We start from the raw sequence: 15,156 nt of genomic DNA, 5'->3' as shown, positions 1-15,156 counted from the left end.
TTTAAAGGGAAACACATCTACTACTGAGAAAGTACTCCCTTATTTCTGCTTATCACTTGTTATAAAATGAAAACATTGCCTTGCTAACTGACTTAATTTTCCACTGTCTAAGCACTGTTTCCTGAAGCATTCTACCCTGTTCTGGCAAAAACTATTCTGGGTGCCACAGTAAAAAAGTTGTTTCTGAATAGTAAGTAAGGTCTGTAGATCCTTCCTCGCTTATTTCGATGTCAATCTCTCCAATTACATGCTGCTCATTTGATTCAGTTTTCATAGAGTTTACGATTTCCTCATCTGATAAACCTCTACTACGACTTTGTCTCTAAGTGGTAGTATTCATTCCCAATATCTTGGGTGTCTGAGATTTGATTTAGCTGCACCAATGACACTCCATATCAGGATGAAGATCAGAAACAGGTTCTTTATCCTCAAGTGTGTACATTTGGCATGTTAAGTTGGCAGTCTGTGGCTCCTCTGAGCAGTGTACCTGAGCCTCATTTACATTCTGTTTGTACCATTTTGTTTAATTTCACCTTGTCACTAGCAACATAATGTATGTTATATTCTTGTCCCACATATTCCTAAGATTTTTGACACGTTTAATGACAATTGGTTTTCCAATTGGCCATTGCAATGTTTTGCCAACTTCATCCCAAAATTGGAAAGCAAATGTTTAATTATGCTGCATAACAATGTATTGACATTGAAATAGCATGGTAATCCCAAAAACAACTTCTTGGGGGGGATTTTAAGAATTTTGGATTTAAGTTGTTTTGTAGTATGTATTGTTCAATGTGACATCCATGGTTAAATAAAGTCCAACTTTCAAGTACCAATAATCTATATACAAAAAGTGTATTATAATGCATTATAAATTAAGGGTTTATCATGGGCATAATTAATGTCCAAAAGCAGGGGGCAATCATGAGCCATGAATGCAACCGGCAGTAACTTGAACTTGGTTGCCAGTCAAAGAGATTTTTTGCTGCAAATGTCTGTCAGGGAGAGACTAGTAAATTGATAAAAGATAGTGCACCGTCAACACTGAATGGTCAAATGATGACAAAATAATGTGTAACCAATGATAATAATATTGGTACTTATTCTGATCCTATGCATATCACCACTCAGAAACTTCCCGTTGGAACTGAATTCCCAACTCTGAAGAAAGTGAAGTTTAACAGAATGACACTGATAGGATTAACATTATAAATCTTTATTTAATTATTTATTCATTTCTAAAGAGAAACTTTTTCCTTTCAGAAAAACAATATCTAAATATATTTTTGAAACATTTTCGATAGTACTTAACACATCAATAGATCCGTACAAAAAAACAGCTAACAAACTAACCATGAAAGAATGTTCAAAACAGCGGCTCTTTCACAGTAAAAAAGGGAGGCACCAGGGGAACGTTGTAGTCTGTTGCTTTGTGCCTTTGACTTTCGTGTTGCCCTGGTAACATGTTGAAGTCAATAATATAAAGCCTCAGATCCTCTTTGATACTATGCCCAGTCTCTCGCTCTCTCTCATCTCATATCAGCACCAAGTCCAGTGATGTAATAAATTAATGAATAAATAGGGCTCTGTGGGCCTGGGGAGGTCAGAGCTTTCCACAGAGAGGGTGGCACTGGGGCCCTCTCACTAGTCCTACACCTGACTGATGATCTCAGAGTCGTCATCCACAAACCACTGCACTGGGGACCCGTCCGCTGCCCTCTGGATGACACGTCTCTGGGGAGCCTGCAGATGGGATGACAAAAATAGGGAACATTTATTTCAATGTCTGTTTTTTCAAGTCAGTACTAATAGAGTAAGGCTTTTAAATATCACAAGAAATAACATTATTGGTTCATAGTATGGAGAGAAGGCAACAAAGTAGATCATTGTAATAAATGTTTGGTCCTTCTGTAGCTCAGTTGGTAGAGCATGGCGCTTGTAACGCCAGGGTAGTGGGTTTGATTCCCGGGACCACCCATACGTAGAATGTATGCACACATGACTGTAAGTCGCTTTGGATAAAAGCGTCTGCTAAATGGCATATATTATTATTATATTATTATTATTACTGGTGGTTCCCTGCAACCCTTCAAGGCCAGGGGTGAGTATACTGCCCTACAGCAGACACCAAGGGCTCAGCTGCTGTATTACTCAGTTCTCACAACACCAGGAAGTTGGATATACAAATATGTTAAAGGAAGTGCAGTACATAGCACTGTGGTATAACCTCACCATTGAGAGCTCCATAACGAGGTCATAAGAGTGCAAAACAGCCAGTGTCTGAAAAAGCTTGGCTTTTAGGTTTTAGCAGCTGATCCACAAGGGTGTGTCATTTTTCTCTACAGTGACCCACAATGTGACTCAGTGTGACACTGTATGATTCAGGGGTGAGGTTGACGATGGGAAGGCCACACGTACAGTATGTTCACTCCCACACTGCAGCTGTCTGAATGTCTCTCAAACCTCCTTTACTTGCTGTGATCAGACCATCCCCTGAAATTAAGAATTGCTGCTACTGCTGATACTACTACTACTGCTGCTGCAAAATATTAGATCCAGTACTGTACCGTACTGTACTACAGCTGCCCATGCTTTTTCAACAGCTGGCAATATAAATCATCGCTGAAGGGTAGACAGTAAAACGATACAGGAATGTGGCACCTGGGTCTTCCTCTCATGCATGAACATTCCCACACCTTACCCTCTGCGGGGGAGAATAAAAAAATACAAATAAATAAAACTCAGGATACCCATTGCCTCGCATTTTATAATCATTTCAAGGTCTTAAAAATCACATTGACTCACCACCTGCCTCCATAGATTTTCTTTAACTGTATCTGAACTCAAAAGATACTACCCCTTGACTTTTTCCACATTTTGAGACGTTACAGCCTTATTCTAAAATGGATTAAACCATTTTTTACCCCCATCAATCTACACACAATACCCCATAATCACAAATCCCAAACAGGTTTTTAGACACATTTTTTTGCAAACGTATATTTTTTTTAACTGAAATATCACATTAACATAAGGATTCAGTATTTTTTGAAGAACCTTTGGCAGCAATTACAGCCTTGAGTCTTCTTGGGTATGCTTTGCACACCTGTATTTGGAGAGTTTCTCCAATTCTTCTCTACAGATCCTCTCAAGCTCCTGTCAGGTTGGATGGGGAGCGTTGCTGCACAGCTATTTTCTGGTCTCTCCAGAGATGATCGATCGTGTTCAAGTCTGGGCTCTGGCTGGGCTACTCAAGGACATTCAGTGACTTGTCCCAAAGCTGCTCCTGTGTTTTGTTGGCTGTGTGCTTATGGACGTTGACCTGTTGGAAGGTGAACCTTCACCCCAGTCTGAGGTCCTGAACGCTCTGGTACAGGTTTTCATCTAGGATCTCTGTACTTTGCTATGTTCATCTTTCCCTCGATCCTGACTAGTCTCCCAGTCCCTGCCGCTAACAAACATCCCCACAGCATGATGCTGCCACCACCACGCTTCACCATAGGGATGGTGCCAAGTTTCCTCCAGACGTGATGCTCGGCATTCAGGCCAAAGAGGTCAATATTGTTTTAATCAGACCAGATAATCTTGTTTTGCATGGTCTGAAAGTCCTTTAGGTGCCTTTTGGAAAGCTCGAAGCAGGTTGTCATGTGCCTTTTACTAGCGAGTGGCTTCCGTCTGGCCACTCTACCATAATGGCCTGATTGGTGGAGTGCTGCAGAGATGGTTGTCCTTCTGGAAGGTTCTCCCATCTCCACAGAGGAACTCTTCAGCTCTGTTAGTGTGACCATTAGGTTTTTGGTCACCCCCCTGACCAAGCCCCTTCTCCCCTGATTGCGCAGTTTGGCAGTGCTGACAGCTCTAGGAAGAGTCTTGGTGGTTCAAAACTGTTTCCATTCAAGAATGATGGAGGTCACTGTGTTCTTGGGGACCTCCAATGCTGCAGACATTTTTGGTACCCTTCCCCAGATCTGTGCCTCGACAATCCTGTTCTCGGAGTTCTACGGACAATTCCTTCGACCTCATGGCTTGGAATTTGCTCTGACATGCACTGTCAACTGTGGGACCTTATATAGACAGGTGCGTGCCTTTCCAAATCATGTCCGATCAATTGAATTTACCACAGGTAGACAATCAAGTTGTAGAAACATCAAGGATGATCAATGGAAACACCTTATCTCAATTGAGTCTTATAGCAAAGGGTCTGAATATGGTTTAGTATTTTTAATATGAAGTTCTGTTTTGTATTTTTAATACATTTGCAAATTTTTTTTTAAAACATGTTGTTTTCGCGTTGTCATTTTGGGGTACTGTATGTAGATTGAAAGTCATAAAACAGGTAGGCATCCCTTGTCCTGGAGTGCAGCAGGTACTTCATGCTTTTGATTTAACCAACCTGGAACACCAGGAGTGCTTTAGGCAAATCACTGAACCGATCAATTACCTTAGTTGTTCCGTGTGGTGTCTAGTTGGGACAAAATCCTGCAGTACCTGTGACACTCCAGGAACAGGGTTGCCTTCCCCGTCATAAATCGTGCTGAGACGAGTATCATTGAAGACTTGTGTGTTGTCCTGTCCTCACATTAGTTTGCTTACTAGTTCATGGAGGTAATACTTGTTTGTTTGTCAGGTGTGATTGTGTTCTATTGAACTGTGTGAGTTTGGAAAAGTAAGCTAACTTGTAAAGACCGCATTAATATACGACACAAACATTTTAAAAGAGTTCTGTTGATTCGATGGAACTTGCAGACAGGTCTGGACACAGCACCTCCGTATCATCCATCTTAACTGATTAGAAATCCCCTTCTCTAAAGCCTGCGGTGCACCGACTGACACCGACCTGACAGTAATATAATCCAGTGATATTCAGTTACAGGGAACCTGCCTGGTGCTAACAGTACTTCTGCAAAGACAGTAACTTCATATTGAGCAACTATAGTCATTTAGAGAGTGAAGTGCCATTGTGGCAGTTTACCTGTTCATGGTACTTGTTGTGCTGGGTGAGAGGTGACTGTACACTCCTCACCCTGGCCTCGCCCTGTCTGTCCAGGGAGCGAGGTCTGAACTGTTTGCGCTGGTGCCACGACTTGAGCTCTTCGTTTACCACCTGCTGGGGGAGGCCTCTGGATGGGTGGTGAGGGTACTCCCGGAGCGAAGGGGCGCGGGACAGTCTGATGTGAGGGGGCAGGGACCTGAGAGCCCGCTGGGGGTGCAAAGGGGCCTCCTCGTACCAGTGTTCATACTGGCTGGGGTGACAGGGGAGCGGGGTGCCATGATACAGCCTGGTCATGTCCATCTCTGAAGGGTAGACCATCCTGTCGTCATAGTAACCCCTGTGGAAGCTGGGGTTGGACTGGTGCTGGGGGTTCTGGTAGAAGCCGGGGCCTGGGGGGTAGGCCATTGGTCGATGATTGTCATTGGGGCTGGAGTGTTGGTACTTATAGGTGAGCTGAGACTGCCTGGGCAGGTCACAAGGCATCTCACGACATGGTGAACTGGTGTAGGATGGGGCAGAGTGTTCAGAGTTACTGTCCTCAGTCTCAGAGCTGGAATGGTATATGGGATTTCCGTAGCCTGCCCTCAGGACAGGGGACTCGCCTGGAGACGTTACCACGTAATCCGTTAGTAGCCTCCTGGGAACACGGGTACGTCCTCGATCCTTATCCAGGTTCAACGGAGGCTCACTGTTGGGAAGTCTACAATATTACATAGAAGCATTAAAAACAAGGCCAAAACAGTACAAACTCAACACTAATTTGTAATATACAGTCTCAAGATTCAAGCGGTGTGGCGACAGTGTGAATGAGATATACTAATGGACAGTGGTGTTGTGTGACTGTGAGATGTGGATGTCTTATTTACCTTAGTTGAATGCACTGACTAAGTCGCTCGAAGAACAACTACCAAAATGTAACACATTTTAATTTGATGACCTGAGAGAGAGCTGGCGGCGAAGGTGCATCTCCGGGGTGGATGGGGCGCTGTTGGACTGGGTGTAGCTCAGTTTGAGATGGGAGGAGAACTGCAGTGTCAGGGCCGTGTCTCTACAACAGGTGTCCACAGGAGGCAACACAGGGGTCGTGGCTGGACTACTGCAGAAAGGTAATAACATGGACAGGAAGGAGAGAGAACTGGGTTAATGACTAAACCCCAAAGATTTTTTTATTCAGAGGAGAGCCATGAGTTGGCCAAATGAGTGCGTGTACTTTGCACGCTTGAACCTGTTCCATGAGCCCTTGTATCAGTCTATTCGAGCTTTCACTCAGACGAGTCACAACTTGAATCAGAATGTTCCCAAGTAATTTCCACCCCAAAATAACAAGGTACGTATTAATGCCAACTTGAGCGAAACCACTTGAAAAGGAACTCTCATTTTTCAAATATCAAATGGAGTTTAAGTTTCATATAAGTGCTGTCAAAGCAGATTCCTGATCTTGTGGTTTTTCATAAAGGTAGATCTATTTGGGTTCAACTATGGAGCTGCATGAATTCAAAAAGCCAAGTTAATCTTATATTAGGCTACATGGAAACAATTACCAAGCCATAATGACTTGTGTTTAAGAGAGCTTTCACCAACCTGTGAAGCTTAAATTATAGCTATTCTTGGGCTTTCCTGTACAATAAATTCAAGGGTAGTGTTCATATAAAATTACAGGAGGCACAGTGGGTTCTCCCTTGGCCTTTACCTTGACTTTCTGCTACCAGAGTGTGACTTCTTCTTGGTCTTCTGGTAAGGCTGGTCCAGACTGGACTCTGTCCAGGGCGAGTGCTCGATGGGAGGGGGCTCCAATTCCAGGCTGGTGTTGAAAAGAGACTGTAGCTCCTCCAGGGTTGGAGTAGTAGTGGGAGACTCGTGGGGGCTAGGCCCAGGGGGGTGTGAGGGGTCAAGGGGAGGCTGGGGAGGATCTGCTGGTCCTCCTAGGTGAGGGAGCTCCACGGATGGTTGAGATGACTGACTAATCACCTCTACTGGAGAAAAGTAAAGATACAATTGAATTCAGAGTGTTATTAGGTACTTTGGTGGTATTGTCATAACATGCTTATCAATAACTTTTACAAGACAAATTTTTGCACAGTGACTCTAACCTTCGTCGAGCAATGCCGAATCCGACAGAGAGCTATCATCAGAAGTGCCCTGATCTGAAAACAAAAGCATAGTCGAACAACCGTATTAATCCATGGGAAGGGCACTGGAATTCTATTCCTCTCAGGTCAGAGAGGAAAGATTTCAATGTTATTTTATCAGTTGGCCAGCAGGGCGGCGCTCACCTCTCTGTGTGCTGGTGCAGTCTGGCCGTGGTGAAGACCGCCCATGCTGTAGGCGCAGCTGAAACGCTGTGTCCTGCAGTTGTTTGACTTTCTTCTCCTCACGCTTGCACTGCTGTAACCGGCTTCTCTTCACCGCCTTGCTCTGGTGTTCCTCACAGCACAGTCTTTGGACTGCTTTGTGTATCTGCAACTGCAGGGATAGCTCAGCTTCCACAGAGTTCAGCTCAGAGTTCTACAGGATGTGACAAAAAGGAGGTTGGGCAAACATGAGTGGCTGAACATGAAAGATCTCTTCCTGGCTCTTACGATGAAAGAAGCTCGATTATTGATGATTGGTGGCAAGGAAGGTAGGACGATGGCTTGAATTGAGAAACATAATATTTCTCCAAGGGGAACCACGGGAGTGGCCTTCAGTACTAAGTACACCTGGCTTTTACAACTACTGTTAAAGGGATAGTCAGTGTAAATTATAATATGGTCCATGCCTAAACCCTGTCAGGCTCTTTACCACTGCTCCCTGTGGGATGCTCTGCTCTTCTAGTTTGAAGGCAGCTCCGATTCGTTGGCGGATTTGAGGTGGCTTCTCCCCAGGCAGCAAAGGGTAGTCTGCAGACAGCCGACCAGTCAGCTCCTATATGACATGGAAAAAAGACACCAGATGTAAGCTGGTTCAAATGTGAGGGATCATATTCTGTTAATGCAACACAACAAAAATAAATGTACAGTTAATTCAGAAAGCATACAGACACCTTGACTTTCAATTTTTTTTTACGTTACAGCCTTATTCTGAAATGGATTAAACAAACATTCCCGCTCATCAATCTACACACAATACCCCCTAATCAAAACAAAAAAGGTTTTAGATTTTTTTGCAATTTAAAAAATCAAACTGAAATATCACATTTACATAACTATTCATACTCTTACTCTCATATACTTTGTTGATTCTACTTGGGTATGACGCTACAAGCTTGGCACACCTGTATTTGGGAGTTTCTCCCATTCTTCTCTGCAGATCCTCTCAAGTTCCGTCAGGTTGGATGGGGAGTGTAGCTGCACAGCTATTTTCAGGTCTCTCCAGAGACGTTCAAATCCGGGCTCTGACTGGGTTGCTCAAGGACAATCAGAGACTTCTCCCGAAGCCACTCCTGCGTTGTCTTGGCTGTGTGCTTCAGGTCCTTCTCCTGTTGGAAGGTGAACCTTCACCCCAGTCCGAGATCCTGGACGCTCTGGAGCAGGTTTTCATCAAGGATCTCTCTGTACTTTGCTCCGTTTCCTTTAATCCTGACAATTCTCCAAGTCCCTGCAGCTGAAAAACATCCCCACAGCAGGATGCTACCACCACCATGCTTCACCGTAGGGATGGTGCCATAGTGATGATTGGCATTCAGGCCAAATAGTTCAATCTTGGTTTCATCAGACCAGATAATCTTGTTTCTCATCGTCTGAGAGTCCTTGCGGTGTCTTTTGGCAAACTCCAAGCGTGCTGTCATGTGCCTTTTTTACTGAGGAGTGGCTTCCGTCTGGCCACTACCATAAAGGCCTGATTGGTAGAGTGCCGCTGAGGTGGTTGTCCTTCTGGAAGGTTCTCCCATCTCCACAGAGGAATTCTGGCGCTCTGCCAGAGTTATCATCGGGTTCTTGGTCACCCCCCTGACCAAAGGCCCTTCTCCCCGATTGCTCAGTTTGGCCAGACGGCCTGCTCTTGTGAGTCTTGGTGGTTCCAAAATTCTTCTATGATGGAATGATGGAGGCCACTGTGTTCTTGAAGACCTTCAATGCTGCAGAAATGTTTTGGTACCCTTCCCCAGATTGGTGTCTCGACACAATCCTGTCTCGGAGCTATACGGACAATTCCTTCGACTTTTAGCTCTGACATGCACGGTCAACTGTGGGACCTTATAAAGCCAGGAGTTGTGCCTTTCCAAATCATGTCCAATGAATTGAATTTACCACAGGTGGACTCCAATGAAGTTGTAGAAACATCAAGGGTGAACAATGCTAACAGGATGCACCTGAGCTCAATTTCGAGTCTCATAGCAAAGGGTCTAAATACTGATATTTTAGTTATTAATTTTTTTATACATTTTCAAACATGTCTAAAAAACCATTAATGCTTTGTCATTATGGAATAGTGTATGTAGATTTATGAGGAATTTTTTTAATTGAATCAATTTTAGAATAGGATGTAACGTAACAACATGTGGAAAAAGGGAAGGGGTCTGACTACTTTCCGAATGCACTGTATGTTAAAGGAATACTTCGAGATTTTGTCAATTAATCCCTTTCTCTACTTCCCCAGAGTCCGATGAACTCGTGGATACCATTTTTATGTATGCGTGCAGGACCACCCATACGTAGAATGTATGCACACATGACTGTAAGTCGCTTTGGATAAAAGCGTCTGCTAAATGGCATATATTATTATTATTATTATTACTAACTAGCGTTATCGCAATGACTGGCAGTTTGTTATCGTAGACTTCCAGTCATTGCATTAACACTAGTTAGCATTGGCTTGCAAAACTACCACTAACTTCCTTCATACTGGATGCAGACATACAAATTGTATCCAAAAATATAAAACGCAACATATAAAGTGTTGTTCCCATGTTTCATGAGACAAAATAAAAAAGTTTTCCAAATGTACAAAAAGTTGATTTCTCTCAAATTTGGAGGACTAATTTGTTTACATCCCTTTTAGTGAGCATTTCTCATTTGCCAAGATAATCCATCCACCAGACAGGTGTGGCATATGAAGACACAACATGATCATTACACAGGTGCACCTTGTGCTGGGGACAATAAAATGCCACTTTTAAAGTGTGCAGTTTGTCACACAACACAATGCCACAGATGTCAAGTTTTGAGGGAGCATCCAATTGGCATGCTGACTGCAGGAATGTTCACCAGACCTGTTGCATGTTCATTTCTCTATCATAAGCTGCCCCCAATGTAATTTTTAGAATTTGTCGGGGGGGGGGGGGGGGGGTGCAGAGGACTATTTATGTCTGTAATAAAGCCCTTTTGTGGGATTGAAACTCACCCCCAGTGTGTGGGCCTGGCTGCCAATTGGGTGGGCCTGTGGCCACCAAGGCCCATCCATGGCTGCACCCCAGCCTAGTCATGTGGAATCCGTAGATTAAGGCCAAATGAATTTATTTCAATTGACTGATTTCCTTATATGAGTATTAACTCAGTAAAATCTTTGAAAATATTGAATCACTGGGGCGGCAGGTAGCCTAGTGGTTAGGGCGTTGGGCCAGTAACTGAAAAGGTTGCAAGATCGAATCCCAGAGCTGACAAGGTAAAAATCAGTCATTCTACCCCTAAACAAGGCAGTTAACCCACTGTTCCTCGGCCGTCATTGTAAATAAGAATTTGTTGTTAATTGACTTGCCTAGTTAAATAAAAGGTTAAATGTTGCATTCATATATTTGTTCAGTATACATATTATATTAGTTAGTAATTCAGAGTCAATTGGTCCTCATTCCCTCCAAATCTACCAAGTTCCATGAACCCTCATTGAGTTCATTTTATTTTCCCTTCATTTTGAAATATTGTTTAACAAAAATCTATCCTGCCTTACATGCTGGGACATGGAAATTGTTCTCAAATGTTTGTTACGCAATGCTGCTTTTCTATAGTTCCTACTCTTTCACAACACATTCTTAAAGCCTCACCAGCCCAGTGTATTCATCTCACTGGTCTACCTTCTAGCAACACAAACTCAACCTGAGTGTGAGAAATTGCATTATTATTGATTTCATTTGGGAACAGACATAACACACACCACACCCTGTGTTTGTTTTGTGTCAGTCTCAATAAAAAAGGTCTATTTTTTCCCCCAGACACAGACAATAGTGTCAGAACGGTTGGTCATGATCTGAGTCACTGTCGTGTTCCTGAGAGCATGAAGAGGTGTCATCAGAGCCTCCTACCGGGAAGCACACCTTGACAAGACAAGTCCCGACAGGAGAGCCAAGCCCAATTTTCAACAGAAAATAATGATCAGAACTGGTCTGTATCCCAAATGGCACCCTACATAGGGCACTGGTCCAAAGTAGTGCACAATGGGAAGCAGCCCCTCATAACGATGACGGATGAGACAGGGACATTGTCAGGGCTGAATTAGTTGCAGAGAGCCAGGTATGGGAGAGATAATTTAGTGTTGACTAATAGGGAAACTTAAAGTCCATTGGCTGCCTCCAAATTGCCCCAACTTGTCTTAAAGCCCAACAAAACAAACCAAAGCCTTTCATTTCAGACTGTGGGCAGTCTTTAATGCCTCAGTAGTTTCAGAGTGCCAGGCAATTTTTTCATTAACATCTCAAAATAAAAAATACAAACTCACAATTGTCTTGACAGTATCAGTTTAGTATATTAAGCTTTCGTATTGGTGTTTTTATCAGAGCTTGATTAACATCTCTCTATGAAAGCCACGCCCCCCTCCCTCCACCCCGCCATCACGGTCATGGTTTCACTGATGGGGAAATTCCAACTAATGTCATAGTGAAAATGGCCTGAACCCTGATAGTGGAGTGAGTCTGTGTGTATACATGTGTCTGTACCTAATGTGTGTGTCCTATATCCAGGGGTACTCACAGCCTCTCGGATGCAAAGCTTCTTCAGCTCTAGTAGGCAGAGCTCTAGTCGGTCTTCCAGTGACTGGTGCTTGAGCTTGACGGCCCTGGTGTGAGTGGTCACGTCCTTCATAATGGTGGCAGGACTATCAGGGCCTGGGACACACAATGACAAAGAGGCTACTGTGAAGTCTAAGGATTGAAAAGAGCGAGGTTATAGATAGATGGACACAATTCTTTGGCCCATGTTTTCAAATTGGTAATGCTTGCTTGTCAATTTCATATGGTTGCAGCTGTATCACGCAGACAGCCCAACTGGCTGGAAAGAATAAACTATGACCAAAACATTAAAAAAAGGTTTCGATGCAAATGCAACCAAAAATGTTGCTCCAATCCTGAGGTTCTGCCCATTCACGAGCAGCAACGTTGAAGATGGTGAGCCAAGATGACACCTAGACAAGACATGTTTCTCTTACGACACAATGAGTGTCTGTACTCATACTATTATGTGTTTTATTGACTGATAGGATCAACCTGGGAGTGAAACCAAGGTGATAAACAATGTGGTTGCCCTACAGAACCACCGGACACTAATGACAACTGGGTTACATCCCAAATGGCACCCTACTCCCTACATAGTGCATTACTTTTGACGAGAACCCTGTGGGTAGCCCAAAAGTAGTGCACAATATAGGGAGTAGGATGCCATTTGGGACGAAAACCCTGAGTTCATTCACAGGCCTACTAATGTCTCCAGGCCAGCTGCATTGTGTGTCACATGCTTTCAGAGATTATCAACTCAATCCCTGCAGGTACTGACAGACAGCGGTGAAAGCCACCGGGGGTGTGACAGGGAAATAAAAATGTCACACAGAAACTGCCACCGGAATGGCAACCATGCAGGAGAATATAAACAGTAGAAAACATGGCAATGACTGAATGACAAAACCCCCCGATTCTGTCTGGATGGATAATCTCCATTGTGGGTAAAAGACTAAATAACATCTGCAGTGAAGAATGTGACCAGCAATAGCTCAGCTACTGGTTTATAGAAACCATTGGTAGTGGCCACGGCATCTTCTTAGAAATGAAGCACCAAAGAATAAATAAAAGGATTATAAACCACTTTTGAGTAATGTGGCTTGATTGCTTACTACTTCATTATAACTGGAACACAAATAGGTTTTTAAGACAAAACCCATGACAAGTTAGACATTTTTGGGACTAATCTCTCACTATAGGTGTCCCATTATAATGAATAAATGTTAGTGTCATGGAAGTTGATAAATGTATTTGGTGCTTACCAGAGTGGAGAATGATACCACTGTCTGTGTCACTGATCTCTTCTTTACCCTCCATGTCTGTGAGTCTGGTGGTTTACAGGGGTGAGGGAACAGGAAAATGTCTAGTTTCACGATGCCCTGCAAAATTAAACACGTACATTTTCTTCAAAGATACATTTTATTGTCCATTTACATGGAAATTCATTTTAAAAGTCAGCGATTTTAAAAGTCATGCAATTTTTTTTTTACAAAACATCTATATGGTCTCACTATACTACAGAGAATAATCCTGTTTAATAGTAGTAAATTGTTGCTTTTCAGGAATATTAGAATATCTCATTTTAGACAAAATGAATGGATCCATCCACCACTAAGAGACGATTACACTTTCAACACCCCACTTAACCCTTAAACCATGAAAAAGTCCATGTGACACAAAATCAAGGGGGTCAAACCAAATTCCCTGTGAATTTGCACAGTAAACAATGGAGTGGACCACTCTTTCCTATTACTATGAGCCATTCCCTCCAGTTACTCCCTGTCAGCACAGCCTCACCAGGGTTTCAAACCAGAGTGGATTCAGACTGACTATCTAACTCTCAGGTTGTGTCCTAAACGGCACCCTATTGACTATATAGTGTTAATTTTGACACCACCTGGTATAGAGGTCCTGGATGGCAGGGAGCTCGGCCCCAGTGATGTACTGGGCCATAAGCACTACCCTCTGTAGCTCCTTGCTGTTGGAAGCCAAGCAGATGCCATACCAAGCGGTGATGCAGCCAGTCAAGATGCCCTATATATTGCAGCTGTAGAACCTTTTGAGAATCTCAGGACCCATGAAAAATATTTTCAGCCTCCTGGAATGGAAAGAGAAATTGTGCCCTCCATGATAGAGCCGTAGTGATGTGGACACAGAGAAACTTGAAGCGCTCAACCCGCTCCACTACAGCCCTGTCAATGTGAATGATGGTGCATTTAGTCCTCCGTTTCCAATAGTCCACGATCAGCTTCTTTGTCTTACTGACGTTGAGGGACAAGTTGTTGTCCTGGCACCACACTGCCAGGTCTCTGACTTCATCCCTATAGGCTGTCTCATCGTCGTCTGTGATCAGGCTTACCACCATTGTGTCGTCGGCTAACTTAATGATGGTGTTGGGAGTCGTGCACGGCCACACAGTTTTGGGTGAACAGGGAGTACAGGAAGGGACTAAGCAGGAAATCCAGGATCCAGTTGCAGAGGGCGGTGTTCAGTCCCAAGGTCCTTAGCTTAGTGATGACTTGGAGGGCACTATGGTGTTGAACACTAAGCTGTAGTGACTTAAGTGTTCCTTTAGTCCAGGTGGGAAAGGGCAGTGTGGAGGTCAATAGAGATTGCGTCATCTGTGAATCTGTTGTGGCGGTATGCATAATGGAGTAGGTCCAGGGTGTCTGGCGGATGGTGTTGATGTGAGCAAAGCATTTTATGGCTACATATGTGAGTGCTATGGGGCGATAGCCATTTAGACAGGTTACCTTGGTGTTCATGGGCACATGAACTATGGTGGTCTGCTTGAAACATGTAGGTATTGCAGATTGGGTAGTGACTGAAAATACTTGCCAGCTGGTCAACGCATTCTCGGAGTACGCTTCCTGGTAACCTGTCTGGCCCTGCAGACTTTTGAATGTAAACCTGTTTAACCTCTTTGGGCTAGGGGGCAGTATTTTGACATCCGGATGAAAAGCATGCCCAAAGTAAACTGCCGGTTACTCAGGTCCAGAACCTAGGATATGCATTGGTAGATATATTTGGATAGAAAACATTCTAAAACTGTTAAAATAATGTCTGTGAGTAGAACAGAACTGAAATGGCAGGCAAAACCGAGGAAAAAGCCTACCACCGTTTCCAATGGCTGTCATGTTTATTATGAGGCGAAATCCTCCCAGATTGCAGTTCCTAGGGCTTCCACTAGATGTCAACAGTCTTTAGAAAGAGTTTCAGGCTTGTTTTTGGATAAATGCTAGAATTTGTAGTTTTTCTAAGTGGC

At 43.5% G+C, this 15,156-nt stretch overlaps 1 protein-coding gene across 4 annotated transcripts in view; it reads right to left on the bottom strand.

Annotated features, from left to right (window-relative positions):
- Nucleotides 1-1,200: 1,200 nt before the first annotated feature.
- Nucleotides 1,201-15,156, bottom strand: part of inavab (innate immunity activator b) — a 46,483-nt gene continuing 32,527 nt past the window's right edge. For 2 of the 4 annotated variants that reach the window (XM_046311450.1, XM_046311449.1), the window contains exons 2-10: nt 13,154-13,270; nt 11,872-12,005; nt 7,775-7,897; nt 7,267-7,498; nt 7,084-7,137; nt 6,684-6,966; nt 5,931-6,089; nt 4,973-5,693; nt 1,201-1,743 (exon numbers count right to left, since the gene is read on the bottom strand). In XM_046311450.1, coding sequence (XP_046167406.1) covers nt 1,651-1,743; nt 4,973-5,693; nt 5,931-6,089; nt 6,684-6,966; nt 7,084-7,137; nt 7,267-7,498; nt 7,775-7,897; nt 11,872-12,005; nt 13,154-13,208 — 1,854 coding nt within the window. In that variant the 5' untranslated portion in view covers nt 13,209-13,270 and the 3' untranslated portion in view covers nt 1,201-1,650. Of the gene's footprint in view, nt 2,705-4,972; nt 5,694-5,930; nt 6,090-6,683; nt 6,967-7,083; nt 7,138-7,266; nt 7,499-7,774; nt 7,898-11,871; nt 12,006-13,153; nt 13,271-15,156 lie in introns of all 4 variants that reach the window. The other 2 variants (XM_046311452.1, XM_046311451.1) reach the window with 2 other exon arrangements.

The sequence above is a fragment of the Oncorhynchus gorbuscha genome, linkage group LG18, assembly GCF_021184085.1.
Source record: "Oncorhynchus gorbuscha isolate QuinsamMale2020 ecotype Even-year linkage group LG18, OgorEven_v1.0, whole genome shotgun sequence".
In the NCBI taxonomy this organism is placed as follows: domain Eukaryota; kingdom Metazoa; phylum Chordata; class Actinopteri; order Salmoniformes; family Salmonidae; genus Oncorhynchus; species Oncorhynchus gorbuscha.
The sequence above is the reverse complement of the archived record's forward strand: the minus strand, read 5'-3'. Positions and strand labels throughout refer to the sequence as shown.